General features: G+C 50.9%; 1 protein-coding gene across 1 annotated transcript in view; it reads right to left on the reverse strand.

The window, feature by feature from the left end:
- Window positions 1-16,650, reverse strand: part of LOC149325803 (uncharacterized) — a 128,081-nt gene that overhangs the window by 91,215 nt on the left and 20,216 nt on the right. The window contains exons 3-4 of the mRNA XM_089562749.1: window positions 15,047-15,313; window positions 13,451-13,600 (exon numbers count right to left, since the gene is read on the reverse strand). Coding sequence (XP_089418875.1) covers window positions 13,451-13,600; window positions 15,047-15,313 — 417 coding nt within the window. The remainder of the gene's footprint in view (window positions 1-13,450; window positions 13,601-15,046; window positions 15,314-16,650) is intronic.

The following is a 16,650-nucleotide window of genomic DNA, read 5'->3' on the forward strand; positions in this document are numbered from 1 at the left end:
ACCTCTGTTGTCGCCCACCGCATTGACACCGGTGAGGCCCGCCTTGTTCACAGACGGCCCTATGGGGTCTCTCTCTCTGAGCGTCGTGTTATTCAGGCAGAGGTGGACAAGATGTTGGCCCGCAACATCATCGAGCCTTCGAGTAGTCCTTGGGCGTCCCCTGTCGGGCTTGTTAAAAAGAAAGGTAAAACCTGGCGATTATGCCTCGATTACCGCCATCTGAATACCGTCGCAAAGAAAGACGTGTACCCTCTGCCTCGAATTGACGACGCTCTCGACTCCTTGCACGGCGCCAGCCGCTTTTCCTCTATCGATCTTCGCTCAGGGTACTGGCAGATTGCTGTCAATAAAACTGGATCGTGAGAAAACCGCCTTTGTCACCCCGGAAGGCCTGTGCCAATTTGAACTCATTCCTTTCGACCTTTGCAATGCCCCTGCGACCATCGAGCGCATGATGGACTCCCTTCTGCGCGGTTTTAAATGGACGACATGCATCTGCTACTTAAATGACGTGATCGTTTTTCGTCCACATTCTAAAGCCACCTGCATCGCTTTTCAGCCATCCTTGTCGTCTTCCGCCGCGCTGGTTTTCAGCTGAACTCGCAGAAGTGTACCTTTGCCCACCGTCAGCTCAAGGTCCTTAACCACTTGGTCGATTCTGCTGGGATAAAACCCGACCCCGACAAAATCCGCGCAGTGCGTTCGTTTCCTACTCCGCACTCCTCCGGTAATGTGCGCAGCTTCCTCGGGCTCTGTTCCTATTTCTTCCGGTTCATCCATAACTTTGCGGAATTAGCCCACCCTCTTACCACGCTTCTCAAGAAGGACATCCCGTTCTCTTTGGGACCCACCCAAGCTTACGCCTTCAGAGCCCTCATCAGTGCCCTCACTGCTCCACCTGTGTTGGCGCACTTTGATCCTTCAGCCCTTACGGAACTTCGGACCGATGCGAGCGACCATGGCATTGGTGCCCTAATTGCTCAGCGGCAACGCAACAAGCTTCGCGTTATTGCGTACGCCAGCCGTCTCCTTTCTGTGTCAGAGCGCAACTATTCTATCTCCGAGCGGGAATGCCTTGCCGTGGATTGGACTATTGCAAAACTCCGCCCTTACTTGTTTGGGCACCCGTTCTCTGATATAACGGATCATCACGCTTTAGGCTGGCTTTCTTCGCTCAAAGACCCTACTGGCCAGCTGGGGCGCTGGGCTCTTTGCCTTCAAGAGTATACATTTTGTGTCGTCCACTAGTCCGGCCGCTTGCACCAGGACGCGGATTGCTTGTCCCTTCACCCTGTCGATCCGCCTTCCTCCAACGAATTTGAGGCTACGCCTGCGTTTTATTCATCTCGGCCTTCGGCAACATTGCGCATGAACAGCGCTTTGATTTTTCGCTACGTTCCCTCATCAACCGCCTCACTGCCAACCGCTCTGATGCTTCCCTCGCTCCGTTTGTGCTCCATGAGAACGTCCTCTACCGGCGCAATATGCGGCTTGATGGCGCTGACCTCTTTCTCGTGGTCCCTCAGCACCTGCGCTGCAGCGTCCTTGAGCAGCTTCATGAATTTCCCACGGCCGGTCATCTTGGAGTCTCCCGCATCTACGACAGCGTGCGCCGCCGCTTCTTTTGGCCCGGTCTATACCGTTCTGTCTGCCGTTATGTGGCCGCTTGCGAGCTCTGGCAACGACGGAAGACGCCCTCGGTTCTCCCTCCCGGACACCCTCAGCCGATTCCCATCCCAGTAGACCCGTTTTCCCGTGTCGGCCTCAGACTGCTCGGTCCCTTTCCGGTGTCAGCTATGGGAAACAGATGGATCGCCGTCGCGACGGACTACTCGACGCGCTACGCTATTACTCGAGCGATCCCAACCAGCTGCGCCACTGATATCGCTGAATTGCTCCTGCACGACGTCATACTCCACCACGGTGTTCCCCGTCACCTGCTCGCCGATCGCGGCCGCTACTTTCTTTCCAAAGTGGTCGCCGAACTGCTCTGCTCCTGCTCCGACCGTCATCAATTCGCCACGGCCTACCAACCGCTGACGAACGGCATCACTGAACGTCTGAACCGTACCCTCACTAACATAATTTCCATGCACGTCTCCGGCCATCACCGCGACTGGGGTATTAGCCTCCCATTTGTTACATTCCTCTACAAATCTAATCGTCACAATACAGCCGCTTTCTCTCCTTTTAAAGCTAAAGATTTACTACTTGCACTTTCAGCTTTTGCCATGGCGCGGCAGTGCCACTATTGACCTTTAGTTGACCTCTGTGTGACGTAATGTGTGACATCACGCCGAAGAGAAGGGCGACCGACTCGCGCCGTCGCAAGCCGCGGCGGTGCCACCACCGGCGCCGAACTCCTGCGCTCTCCGCTAGGAGCGCAACAGGTGCTGTGACGTCACGCCGAAGAGAAGGGCGACCGACTCGCGCCGTCGCAAGCCGCGGCGGTGCCACCACCGGCGCCTAACTGCTGCGCTCTCCGCTAGGAGCGCGATTGTGGCGTTACGCTGAAGAGATTAGGCTCGACTCACGTCGCTAGAAAGCAGTAGCTGTGCCAACCACCAGCGGCTTAACATTGCTTCGCGATCTCGCGCCGTCCGTGTGCGACGGCGGTGCACATGAACGGCGGCCTCACTGGACTGGATTGGATTGGATTGTATTAGAATAGATTAGATTAGATTACATTGGATTGGATTGCATTGGATTGGATTGTATAACAGATGCATCGCCACAAGTCTAACCACAAGCACCACCACCAGCTACACTACCAGCTGAACCACGGCGTAGGTACGGATATTGCTTTCGCAATTACCGGGCTTAAAGGGTCCCTGAAACGGTGTCCATGTAGGCAAAGAGAAGTTGAAGTATTGATAGACATCCAAGGATCCATCATCCTACCGTAAAAATTTTTGATCTACCTTGTGTGGAACCAGAGATAATGGCTATTAAAAATGACCACCAGCCTTTTCCCTCTCAACTCGTACACCTGAGCGAACCATAAAAAATAAAGATTACAGGCCGGGACCATGCTCCGCCCACAAATACGTCATCGACGAGATCGGTTTCTTTACTTCCGGTTGACACGCTCTTTCGCTCGCTCGCTCGCTGTCGCTGTGTTCGCCTGTGTCTCGCACCCGTCGCTGCGGCTTCTCTCGTACTATGGACCCCGAGCTGAAGGAATGACTTTTGCGGATGAGTGGCGAAATGGGATTTCAGCCTTAAGGCGGGGACACATATGCGAAAAGTGTGTGCGATTCGCTGCGACGCGCCGTTGTGAACGACGTCGTAACGACCGATCGCAGCTCGTCGGCTGCGTCCAACCTGCTGGATGTCAACGACGAGCCGCGCGCGGAAAACGCAACGACGAGAAGCGGGAGCCAATACGAGCGTGGAGAGCGGCAGCATCATGATGCCGTATACAGCGCGCTCCTGACGGCGCTCGGGGCCGAGCCACGCCGGGCCGGCCTGCCAGATGCCGGCCGCCGGCGACTGAAAAACGCGCTAGTATTGTTTGTTCTCGTCCGTAGCAAGCCCTTGGATTGATGCACGCCAAAAATGCATAATTTCTGACGATCGTTGGCCAATATCGAGTTGCTGGTAAAAGTGATGACTGCGATACAAGGAAATTTCATCCCACAGCCGCTTTGGTGCTGATTTTTTTTATAGGTGTGGTTCGCGTGCCGTCTTCTAGCTCCTTTGCTGAAGGCGGCGTGGAAATCGAACATATCTTTTTATAAAGGGACGAGTTCGCAGTAAAGCGATGTGAAGAGTAGGCCTTTTATTATAGCGTAGGCGACTTCCGAAGCGCCGTCAGCTGCGGCTTCGAACCGAAACCAGCTAGGCCTAGCGACGACTTGGGCAGCCTGGGATCAGCGCGCAGTTCGTCGCGCGGCGTTGCCGCAGGCGCTGTCATTGCCGAAAGATCCACTTTTGCACAGGTATATTGTCGTTGCTCGAATCTAGGAAGCATCCTGTCTGGTATCATGGCTGTTTTGTATTTTCTTGTGCGAACGTGCGGTACGCCGAGCATGCCGGCCGGCCGGCCAGCCTGGATCCCGTCTGCCGGCGTCATAAAAAGGAGCTAAAGTTTGTTCTTGAAGTAAATAATAAACCCTGGGATAAGAAATGTGAAAAATGTGTCATTTTTGAGGATCGCTGACCAATACTGAGCTGCTGGTAAAGGTAACGACTGTGATACGAGCAAATTTCTTGCCACAACCGTCTCGCAGCTGCCGCTGGCCCGACGAGGAGTCCGGCTCGCCTGGCGCCCGCTCGCTTCGCTGCTGAAGGAGTCGCGGAAAGTAACCATACTATTATTTTATTGTGAGATGATGCTGTTGACTGCAAAGCGATGTGTAGAGTAAGCCTTTTATTATAGCTCAGGCGGCTTGGGAAGCGCCGGCCGCAAACGTTGCCGGCCGCTGCGGCTTCGATGCCTAGATGCAATAAGGCCTAGCGACGACCACGGCAGCCTGGCAGCAGCAGAGCTCGTCGCCCGGAGCGCCCGCGAGCGGTGCCGTTGCCGAAAGCTCGCTTGTAGCTGCTCGAGCAGTATTTCTGATAACAAGGCGATCTTGCCTTGTGATATTTGTACACCATCCCAAGCAGCGCTCAGGCATTGCTGCACGGCGGCGAAGTGCGACACCGGTTGTGAGCGGAACTTGGGTAGAGCGGCGCAGCGAAGCTCACCGCTCCATATGTCCCTGCTTGTAGTGGGGCGGCAGTTCGCAAGCGACAATCGGTGCAGCGCGGCGGCCAAGTTTTTAAGGACACGCCGTTCAGGAATCCGGCGCAGAATCCTGACGACGTCGACAGCTCGCTCACTTCCATCTTTCGGCAGACAGTGCGGAAGGGCAACATCTTGCCGAACCCTGGCTTTGCAACCAACGACACAGCACGGCCGGTCCGTTTTGACTGCGCATGCGACGGAGGTCGCGACAGAAATCAGTAGTGCGGTGACTCCAAATCGCACCTCGATTCTCGATTGGGTTCGGCGGCGGCGCCGGCGGCCCGGCGGAGTGACACAAGCGGTACGAGCAGACGAAAACACAGTAAACCGGAAGTGCAGTACTAATTTCGGACACCTAACACACAATAACCGCGCAAACATGCATATAAACGACAACTCTTCTTGCTGAAAAGGGAAATGTTTTCGAAAAGAGTAAGAATGTGAAGTATCTAGAGCTTTTAGTTTGTTAAATGTGCGATTTCACGTTGGCACCGCGAACCAATGATAGGTCTGCGCTGGTGACGTAAAGAGTGCTAAAATGACGTAATGAGTACAGATTCGGACGGAAGTTCACCGCCGCTGGTCGCCGCGATGCTCAGGAGCGGGAGTTTTTGAAAATGTATTAGAAATTATCTGCTTGCTTTTGATGTATTGTACGCGGCGTGAACGTTCAGTAGCCTACGCTCTACATAATGCAAGTATTTTTTTGCCAACCTCAGACACCCCTTTCAGGGACCCTTTAACCAAGCTAAGCCGCAGCGATTTTTTTTTCACTTTCTCTTTGGCCGCGATATTTTGCTGCCCTTCGACAGTGTAGTGCCTGCCACCGCCTCCACGAGTCCTTACGCTTGGGACGCCATCGCTCGCGCCGACGCTGCTCGTCTTGCCGCCCGCGAGCGGCTGTCGGCCTCCCAATTCACTCAGATATGCCGTCATGACTGTCGCCGTCGTGAAGTCTCCTACTGTCCTGACTCCGTTGTGTTGCCCTGGGTCCTGTCCCGCCGTGTGGGCCTGTGTGAAACACTGCTCCCGCGATATACAGGTCCTTATCGGGTCGTACGTCCCGTGACCGCGGTGACGTACGAGGTCACCCCGCTACATTCACTGTCCCCGGCCGCTGCACCGCGCACCAACATCGTACATGTGTTCCGCCTCAAACCTTACAACTCGCCGTCTCCGTGGCCTGTGTAGTGCGCACCGGGACGGTGCTTTTGCTGCGAGGGGGGTTATGCTACGGATGCTGGGAGGACGACGAAGGGCTTTTATAACGAAGACGACGCTCAGGTGCGCGCTTGTGTGCTGTGAGACTATTCCAAGCCGTCGGACCTTTGCGTAGCAGATTACCTCTGCTGCTTCTAGCAGCCACGTAACAATACGCTTAGATGGATATTCGAGCATAATTTTATTTTAAGAAACCAAGGTACAAGCATTGGAACGCTGCACAGGACCCTAGGAATGTGAGAACTGCCGCACATATGTCACAGTGAGCTTTAAATGGTTTATAAAACTTTTCTTGTTTCCTTTCTGTGTCAGTTTTGTGGGCCGTGGCGTAGAAATATCGCACATGGAGATCCAGATGTCCCATGCACTGACACATCCTTCGATCCTTCTTGATGCGCTGCATTGCCATGGTCGTAGCATGCTTGACGTCGTTCCTTTCCTTCTGGCAGCGTGAAACGAAATAATATTTCTGCCTCTGTATCCCCGCCACGCTGCTGTCAACATCCTAAGGTTGAGCTTGGCCGGCCGGTGAACGTTTTCAAGCTCTTACGTGATATTAACGCGAGAGCGTTAAGGGCCCCGTATAGCAGAAAATCCGCTGTCGTTGTCGGCGTCGGCGACGTTGGTCGCGAGTGAAAAGTCACAGAAGCATTAACAAATACAGCCGAGTTGGGGAACCGAACAAGGGCACTCCGGAGTACGAGACGAGCGATCTAACCACACCACCACGCCAGCTCGACGGCTTGGAATGAGCAAAAGCTCGTCTAGTGAATACGGCGTTGTCTTACAAGGGTGCTTTAGAAACATGCACTGCGGTGTATATTAGTAATTACGAGCATGGAAACTACAGAAGTCGCAGTTAAGCGAGTAGGAAAGTAGGTTTCTTCTACATTTCTTCTCCGCTTGGCGCGCACGTAGCGCCATAAGGCGGCGCCCACTAAAACCACTCCCTCCTCCTCCTCCTCGAAATGTACGCCACTGCCCCAACAGATAGCGCGCGACAGCAGCGCATCCCGCTCGTCTCGCTCGGTCGCAGTGGGGCCGTGCCGGGGACGCATGAATCACGTGGTGAGCGGCGAACACTGCGCGCATCCAAAGCGCGTTCACCACGAAGCTTGCGGTTTGCTGCCCGTTCGTTCGGTGCGGGAGCTATGCTGGCGTTCGTAGCATTGGGTTTGCCGAGAAAAATGTGCTGACGAACTGCGACTGCAACTTGAGTTTAGGTGAGAAAGAAAAGGAATGAGAAGAAAAAGGAGCGGAAGCCGCTATGGCATCTACACTTCAGGCGAAGCATACCAGTCCTCCTAAATTTTAAACCAGTTATCCTCCCTCAACCACAACTGATACGCAGTGAAGGTAACGCTTTCATATCCGAGAGCCGTACTTCAGGTCTAGCACAAAGTAAAAATTTGGTATCCCTGCTTTTCTACATACAGTGTGTTGCATCTGAGGGTGTTAAAAAGGAAAAAAAGACTGTGGGCTAAAAGATGCCTTTTCCGGCATGCCATGTGTACCGATGCATTGCTTTTGAATACATAGAATTAGTACCAACTAGAGGGCTATTTAACTAATACGGATTGCTTACTTTTTAACTATTACCGCCAGGGTCCTTATTTATTGAGAAGCTTGTAGGCGACCGTAATAAATGTGCGTAGCAGTTCAAGGACTTAACGAAATGGCATTCATATCTCCGCAGCGGCCGAAGCAACTCTGGGGCAGCACATGCTTCAATCATTCTCCGCAACACCGGCAAACTGATCTTTCAGTTTTCACTGCTAAGAAAAAGTTTGCCGCCTGCTGAAATTGTCTGAGACATGATCTCCTTGGAGGATCAGAGCTACGCTAATGTGAGATTTTCATTTTCTGATAATTTCAACGAATACCGTTATTTCAACTTCGTATGTGATGTTAAGGGTGCACACAAGAAGCCTAAGATTGACATGACAAAGGATTGCTCGCCCCTGCCACTACTGGTGAACCAGTCATATCAAGATCTGGAGAAATTTTTGGAGCAGAAAAATATCTATTTTGGAGCACCTTTGTATCAGAACGATAATCCTGGAGCAGCGAGGGAGCAGCATGAACGGAATAGTCACAAAGAAGACTTCGTTCCTAACGAGGCAAGTTTCAGCGATATGAGGCCAGGTACAAAAAAAACAGGGGAAGGTGCTCACAAAAAATAGTTACAAAACATTTTTTTTAATGCTGACAATGCACGCAAGTTAAGCCAAGCGTGCTTGACTAAATGTCCAGAGAACACATTCACTAGAATCATTCTTTTTTTCATGTTGGCTCTACAGTTAAACTTTGTCGTAAAGAACTCGAAAAAAGTCTGAGATTTTTCGTTATATCCAGGTTTTCGTCACATGCAGTTTTCGCGAAAAGCGTCAACAGGACACTGCAGATCGGAGGCCAAAATAAGAAATAAATGTAGGTGCCGTCACCTTGGAAACGTTTGCAGAAAACAACGTTACTCGAACGTCATTAACGTGGAGAAACGTTATGCGACTGCGGCAGCTCGCGCAAGGCGAACGCAGAACCGCGCGACCAGAAACGGCGCCAGAGCGTGTGCCACGCAGCGGTGCGGGCCGAGAGCACGTGGCAGGCTCGTCGTGGTGTGTGCGACGCGGGCTCGTATCGCGCGGTCTCTGCCCAAAGAGTTGGTGGCTTTGTAGCTGGGACGTGAATGTCATTTTCAAAAATCTACAAAGTAGTAAGGGTATTAGGTGTGCAAAGGCCTCTCATTATGTATGCAGATGTGGTTTAACACCCTAAAGCAACTGAGGCCATGAGGGATGCTGTAGTGGTGGAGTGCGGGTATTTTCAAACACGGGGGATTCTTTCACGTACGTGCAGTAGACGGGATTAAGTACTTCACGCTCAGCGAAATGCGTCGACCGCCGCGGCCGGGACTGAACACCCGTGTTTCGGGGGAGCAGCCATGTGTCATATCCACTGAACCACCACGGCGGCTGCCTCGATAAATAAAGAATTCAAGAGTAATAGTTCAAAAGTTAACTATTCAACATTATTAATCAGCCTCCTAGATAGCATGTTTTAAATATATTCGAATGCGCTACACTGGTGACCATGTTATGTCTGAATAAAACGATTTTTGAACTCAAAAATACTATTTTAAATATTGTTGAGAAACTCTGAGATGACACACCCTGTAATAATGTAGGAACCGCACTTCGACCTGTCGTACGACCTTTTCGCTCCTGAAAATCTTGTTTTGTTGTTATCAATGCGTGAGGTGATTCTGGAGAAGTAAAAAAGCTTGCGATACTGATAATAGCAGTCGCCTGCAAAACAAGGATGTCCTCGTAACTACCACTAATGTGAGCAAAAAAGCTCATGTTTTGAAGCGATAGCTTCACTCTTCTAGGCAAAGCCGGGTATCGCCGTGTGTGCAACATGAGTAACCCGCCACCTAGGTCACATGATCTTGTGACGTAATCGCAATCTGTCCATAGTGGCGGGTGGCAGTGCAACTATTGACTGGTGACGAGAGTTTCTAGGGGACAGCAACCTGGGTGGCAGCATTTGGAGCGGCCACCTGCCGGAGCAGTGGAGCATCGCTTAGCCTCTGAACCACTGCGCCGGGAATGGTGTAAGATCTATAAGCGCAAAAAATTCAGGGGGCACATTGGCTCTCTGAAGTGCTGCAAGACGCTGCTGCTTTTCTTGGCGCACTGGTTTTATTTATTTTTTTATTTTTCATATTTTGTTTTACATTAAGTTTTTCATTTTAATTTTTATTTTTGTTTCTTTTCTTATTTTTATTGTTTTTATTTTTATCTTTAACTTTTCACGTTTTCCATTTCGTTTTTATTTGTGTTTCATGTGTTATTTTTATCGTTTTATTGTTTTTATTATTTTTATTTTTCATTACATTCTTTACTTAATTTTTTCATTAGATTTTTATTTTTTGTTTCTATTCATTTTTCTTGTTTCTATTGCTTATTTTATTTCTATTTTACTTCTGTTTATTTTCTTAGTTTTATTGTTTTTTGATTTGTTATTTTTCATGATCAGTGAGGCCGTTCGTCTGCGGATGGTATGCCGTGGCGAATTGATGACGGACGGAGCAGGAGCGGAGCAGTTCGGCGAGCACTTTGGAAAGAAAACAGCGGCCGCGATCGGTGAGCAGGTGACGGGGAGCACCGTGGTGGAGTATGACGTCGTGCAGGAGAAAGTCAGCGACATCAGTTGCGCAGCTGGTTGGGATCGCTCGAGTAATAGCGTAGCGCGTGGAGTAGTCCGTCGCGACCGCGATCCATTTGTTTCCCATAGAAGACACCGGAAAAGGCCCGAGCAGGTCGAGGCCGACACGGGAAAACGGGTCTACGGGGATGGGAATCGGCTGAAGGTGTCCGGGAGGGAGAACCGAGGGCGTCTTCCGTCGTTGGCAGAGCTCGCAAGCGGCCACATAACGGCGGACAGAACGGTATAGACCGGGCCAAAAGACGCGGTGGCGCACGCTGTCGTAGGTGCGGGAGACTCCAAGATGACCGGCCGTGGGAACGTCATGAAGCTGCTCAAGGACGCTGCTGTGCAGGTGTTGAGGCACCACGAGCAAGAGGTCAGCGCCGTCAGGCCGCATATTGCGCCGGTAGAGGACGTTCTCATGGAGCACAAACGGAGCGAGGGAAGCATCAGAGGCGTTGACAGTGAGGCGGTTGGTGAGGGAACGTAGCGAAGAATCAAAGCGCTGTTCTTGCGCAATGTTGCGGAAGGCCGACATGGATAAGACGCAGGCGTCAGCCTCGCATTCGTTGGAGGAAGGAGCATCGACAGGGGGACGGGACAAGCAATCCGCGTCCTGGTGCAAGCGGCCGGACTTGTGGACGACACAAAATGTGTACTTTTGAATGCGAAGAGCCCAGCTCCCCAGCCGGCCAGTAGGGTCTTTGAGCGAAGAAAGCTAGCATAAGGCGTGGTGATCCGTGATAACAGAGAAAGGGTGCCCAAACAAGTAAGGGCGGAATTTTGCAATAGTCCAAACCAGGGCGACGCATTCCCGCTCGGTGATAGAATAATTGCGCTCTGACACAGAAAGGAGACGGCTGGCGTACGCAATAACGCGAAGCTTGTTGCGTTGCCGCTGAGCAAGTAGGGCACCAATGCTATTCACAGACGGCCCTATAGGGTCTCCCTCGCAGAGCGCCGTGTTATTCAGGCAGAGGTGGACAAGATGCTGGCCCGCAACATCATCAAGCCTTCGAGTAGTCTTTGGGAGTCCCCTGTCGTGCTTGTTAAAAAGAAAGATCAAACATTACGATTCTGCGTCGATTACCGCCATCTGAATGCCGTCACAAAGAAAGACGTCTACCCTTTGCCCCGAATTGACGACGCTCTCGACTGCTTGCACGGAGCCAGCTACTTTTCCTCCATCGATCTTCTCTCAGGGTACTGGCAGATCGCTGTCGATGAACGGGCTCAGGAGAAAACCGCCTTTGTCACCCCGGACGGCCTGTACCAATTTAAAGTCATGCCTTTCGGCCTGTGCAATGCCCCTGCGACCTTCGAGCGCATGATGGACTCCCTCCTGCGCGGTTTTAAGTGGACGCCATGCCTCTGCTACTTAGATGACGTGATTGTTTTTTCGTCCACATTCCAAAGCCACCTGCATCACCTTTCAGCCATCCTTGCCGTCTTCCGCCGCGCTGCTCTTCAGCTGAACTCGAAGAAATGTACCTTCAGACGCCGTCAGCTCAAGGTTCTTGGCCACTTGGTCGATTCTGCTCGGATTCAAACCGACCGCGACAAAGTCCGCGCCGTGCGTTCATTTCCTACCCCGCACCTCCACCAAATGATACGTGGCGGCTAGAAGCAGCAGTAGAAACAGCAGAGGTAACCTGCTACGCAAGGATCCGACGGCTTGGAGTAGTCTCTCAGCACACAAGCGCGCACCTCAGCGTCGTCTTCGTTACAAAACCACTTCGGCATCCTCCCAGCGTCCGTAGCAATATTTTATTTTATTGCTATGTTTATTTTCGTTCCTTTTCTTAGTTTTTGTTTCTTATTTTTCTTTTCGTATTTTTATTTTATTCATGCGACCCATGCATTCACATCTCCGCTTCGAATGCCAAAGGCCCTGGTTCGATTACCAGCCTCGACGCAGTTCCTTTTTAATTAGTGACGCCGAAACGCGGACACATCTGCCGACTCGGCTGCTAACGACAGTATGAGGCTTTAAAGGCTTTCGCCTTAAAACAGAGGACGAACGAGTCGTGGCGACACACAAAGAGGACCCCAGGCCAACCCATTAGCGCTATAGTGTCGTACTCCCAAGGAGGAGCTTGAGTGTCCCCTCTTTTTTCCTTCACACCTTCAAGGAAATGTCCTGACGCTTCACTGCCATGAACACCTTTCCCGCCAACATTTCTGCCTTGCGTACTGCTGGAACTGGCATGTGATTTACTGCGGGGCTCGCGGATAGCTGAGCACGAAATAAAGGTACCGTGGCAGGCTGGTTTTTGCGCCCTTAGAAGGCGGTTTCCCTAGACGGCGAAGAGATGCGGCCCTGCTTTCAGGTTGTGTCGAAGGGACACAAGAAGGTAAGGCGAGTCTCTCGCACCAACTGTGTTTGCCAATACACCTGAGTAAAGTTTGAAAGAAGCTCGGTTTCACTCGTCTCAAAACGCCATTGTCTATTTTAGCGTAAGGTAACAGAAAATGCGGCAGAAGTTATAAGATGAAGGGCGGATATTGTCACCGCTCATTTGCCGTTAGTCTAGCCTCAGAAAGATGCCAACCGTTCGCCATCATCTTTTCGTTGCGGCTAGTGCAGTTTCGATGCCCTCGTAGGAGACGTTGTGCACTTTCGTCGTCATCCGGGTGCTTTTGTGGGCCATCAGAGGGGCAATCAAGTGAACAATCCGGAGGTGACCTTGAATGACCTCTGAGCAACAGCTGCAATCAACTCTATGTATAAGATACCCATTTTTAAGACAGCTCTCCTCCCACCGCACAAAACATTTTACTGTAAAGTAAAGGCGCCAAAAACCTCACACAAGACAAGAAAACGGAATAGAGCGCCACTCACAACTAGTTTATTTCGCAGAACCCGGATACATATATATACACACAGCCAGCGCCTGCGCAAGAAACAAAAATTACGCATCAATGGGATAAAGAACGCTAAAAAAACCGTTCTATATCACTACGAAAAGCAGTTCGTGTGTCAGCGTAACTTCTGTATCTATCAGGCGGAAAAAGTTTTTTGAGCGTTCGTTATCGCATTGGTGCGTGAGTTTGTTCCTTGCGCAGGCGCTGGCTATGTATATATGTATCTGGGTTCTGCAAAATAAACTAATTGTGAGTGGCGCTCTGTCCCGTTCTCTTGTCTTGTGTGTGTGTGTGTGATTTTTGGCGCCTTCACTTTACAGTGAGTTACCAACTAGCCCAGCAAGAAGTTCCCTTAAAAAATATTTTACCGCAACCCTGAAAACCAGTGTTGTAGTGGTGACTTCTTAGAGCCGCCGAACTTACGGGCGCTGGTTGGCAGGACCGTTCGTCGGCCGATGATGCCGCCAGCTGTATTCTTCGGAGCGGGAGGAGCGTATCACGTTGAGACTGCGAGTCTCGTCGCAGCTGCGCACCGTCAGCGCTCGGCGGGACCTGCTTCATTGTCTCTCTCATCTGTGCGGCAGAAAAGCAAACGAGTAATCATATTCGTAAGTAGTTGTTCGCCGAAATGCATGCGAAAGCTGATAAAAAGTGCCCTAAATTCTGGTATACAGTCCGCGGCCTTTATCTGCGGGAAACTTAAAACTGAAATTTGCTGGCAATCTTTCATAATGGACTATTCGTATTAACTTTTTAATGTCACTCAATATAGCATGAAGTAAGCAATGCAATTCTCTGTGCCAGGTGCGGGCAATATAGGAAAAAAAAAATTTTCAGCCAACACTGAGAACGTACCTTAGGTGTGGACTGTAATCCCGGAAATTACGGTAATTGTGCATGGTGTCAGAAACCCACTGAATGGGTGCATTTTAATGATTTTAAGAACTGAACAAGAAGCTACTTTTGGGAAAGGCTTCCCCACACTCTATGCTCTCGAACTCTTTTCATTTCTGTCTCGCTCTGAGGGTGGGACGCATTATCACGCAGCGAACCCTTTCCATGCTACAAAGGTAAGCTGATTATGTGCATAAAAATAAAAATATTCGTTTGAAATATGATTCCCATTGAGGAACTAATCTCGGAACACATTTAAATGGGCAAAGTTAAAAATGAGCTAATCGCTCGTTCTAAGATCGCCAAAATGAGCTAATCGGGCTCCACATAATGGCGTATCAAAGTGCGTAGAGCCAAATTATCCTGTAATTTACAACATGAGCCTTCGCCATTCGGCTTTGTGTTCAGTAAGGCCGACAGGAGTCTGAGCGCTAAGGAAGACATCATGGGAGAGGTGGTAACAATGTAAGTATTATTCAAAAAGGAAACCTTATGAATGATGGTTTGGTTTATGGGGTTTAACGTCCCAAAGCGACTAAGGCTATGAGAGACGCAGTAGTGAAGGACTCCGGAAATTTCGACCACCTGGGGTTCTTTAACGTGCACTGACATCGCACAGTACACGGGCCTCTAGAATTTCTCCTCCAAAGAAATTCAACCACCGCGGCTGGGATCGAACCCGCATCTTTCGGGTCAGCAGCCGAGCACTATAACCACTGAGCCACCGCGGCGGCCCTTATGAATGAGTACCATGAAGAAATGTTTGGTAAAAAATACCCACAAGAAAACAGGCAGCCGCGTTGGAATTGTGCCAGGTGGTCGGTGAAAAAAAAAAGAACTTAACTAGCATAACCACATTGTAAAAACTGTCGTGCTCTGAGCTTTAATTGCTGTTACGGGGCTCTACAGTATTATTCTAAACCTTTGACATCATTAAAAAGCTGGTCTCTAAACGCGAAAATTGAAGTCTTCAGCACAGCTCCTTTAGAGGATAGAAATATATTATCCTTTGCCAGTCTGCCCACTAAACGCCAGAAAATCTGCCACAATTTAGGATTGACTGAAAGATGTTTAGCACCTGAAGCAATGATTATGGTTCAACTCCATTAAACATGTGTGCCTTACCGGGTCAGGGGTCTTGACTGGAACCAGAGTGCTGTGTGAGCGCAGGCGCGCCTGACCGCCAGGCATAGCCTCTGGCCTTCCAGCCTCCAGCGGTGTCCCGATCAAGGCCTCTGGGCGCAGCCTGGAGCGGCCCATGGCCTGCGACGTCCGGCGGCTTGGGGCGGACGACACCACAGACGGACGCTGCCGCCCCATCAGCTTCTCTGTCGCAGCATCGCTCGCAGTCATCCTTCGGGCGAAACTGGGCCGGTGTAGTAGCGGACGCTCCTGCAAGTTTGCACAGCGGCATAGTGTCTCTACCGTGCCGTCTTCGTACATGCTGCGCCCTCTCACTATATTTTGCCCGGCCGGTTTCACTGGAAGCTAGGAATGCTCGCTCACGTAATATATCCTGGAGGAGAACTTGGTTTAAACTAAACAAAATAAGAACGCATAGCAAACGGACGAGCGCTGGCGCTCTTATGCACTTGGACACATGCACTTCGCATATTCACGAAATTAATTTCCGCCAGAAAATAAAAAAAACTGATAGAATACAAACTGATTCCATCCTATATATTAGATTATAAAAATTCTATTCTACAATACATTGTTACAGGTTATATTTGCAAAGGCTATATAAGTATTCAGGTCGACCCGTGCCTGGTGCGCCGGAACATGCGGAGTCTCTTCTTTTCTTGCGTGCCCACTTGCTCGTTGTTCCTTCAGGGTCCACAAATACCGCGTAACGTTTCCCTGTTCGCACACGAAGCCCTCTGGGACGGTCATGGTCTCGAGAGTGGAAGGACTTTAGACGTGCGACATGCACGACTTCGGTTTTCCTAGAACGGTGTCCTTGCGTATATTGGGGTCATTGGGGTGAGCTAGCACAATGAATGGGCCTGTGTATTGAGATGGCAGCTTTTGGAATAAATCGCGCTTGCGCAGAGGCGTCCACAACCATACAACGTCACAGAGCAAGTAGCAGACATCCTGGCGCCGGCAGTGGCAAAACTGCTCAGAGCGATCTTGCGAGGCCAAGCTGCGTATCCGGGCTAGTCTCTAGGCTTTTCCAGCGCATCATGGGGGGCTTGCAATCGAAGGCTCGCTGCCGAGAGCGAAAGGTAAGATGCTGTCGAGGGAGCTTCGAGGCGGTTGGGCAGAAAGAAGGAACGCGCTGTACGCAGTTGTTTCATACCTCCACGTGTTATAGGCGTATGTAATGAAGGCAAGCACGTCGTCCCAGTTCTTATTACGAGAACGGACATGCATGGCAAGCATGTTCGTGAGTGTCCGATTGGTACGTTCAGCGAGTCCGTTGATTTGGGGGTGGTAAGGCGTCAAGTGACGGAAATGGCATGAGCAAAGGCGCAGAAGGTCTTCCACAACGTGTACCGTAAACTGGCGACCACGGTCACTGATAACGACGCAAGGAGGTCCATGCCGCATGAAGAAGACAGATACTTCACCAGCGGTGGCGGAAGGTAGGGCGGCGGTCTAAAGCAGTAACGGGTGAGGTGATCAACGTTCACGATGTCCCATTGGTTATCGTCGGATGAGCGGGAAAACGGGCCGAGCAGGCCAAGACTTCATATGGTGCGCTGGTAGGCGTCCGAGGATGCAAG

This window comes from Amblyomma mixtum, chromosome 10 (genome assembly GCF_055824585.1).
Source record: "Amblyomma mixtum isolate Tamu chromosome 10, ASM5582458v1, whole genome shotgun sequence".
NCBI classification, from domain to species: Eukaryota; Metazoa; Arthropoda; class Arachnida; order Ixodida; family Ixodidae; genus Amblyomma; species Amblyomma mixtum.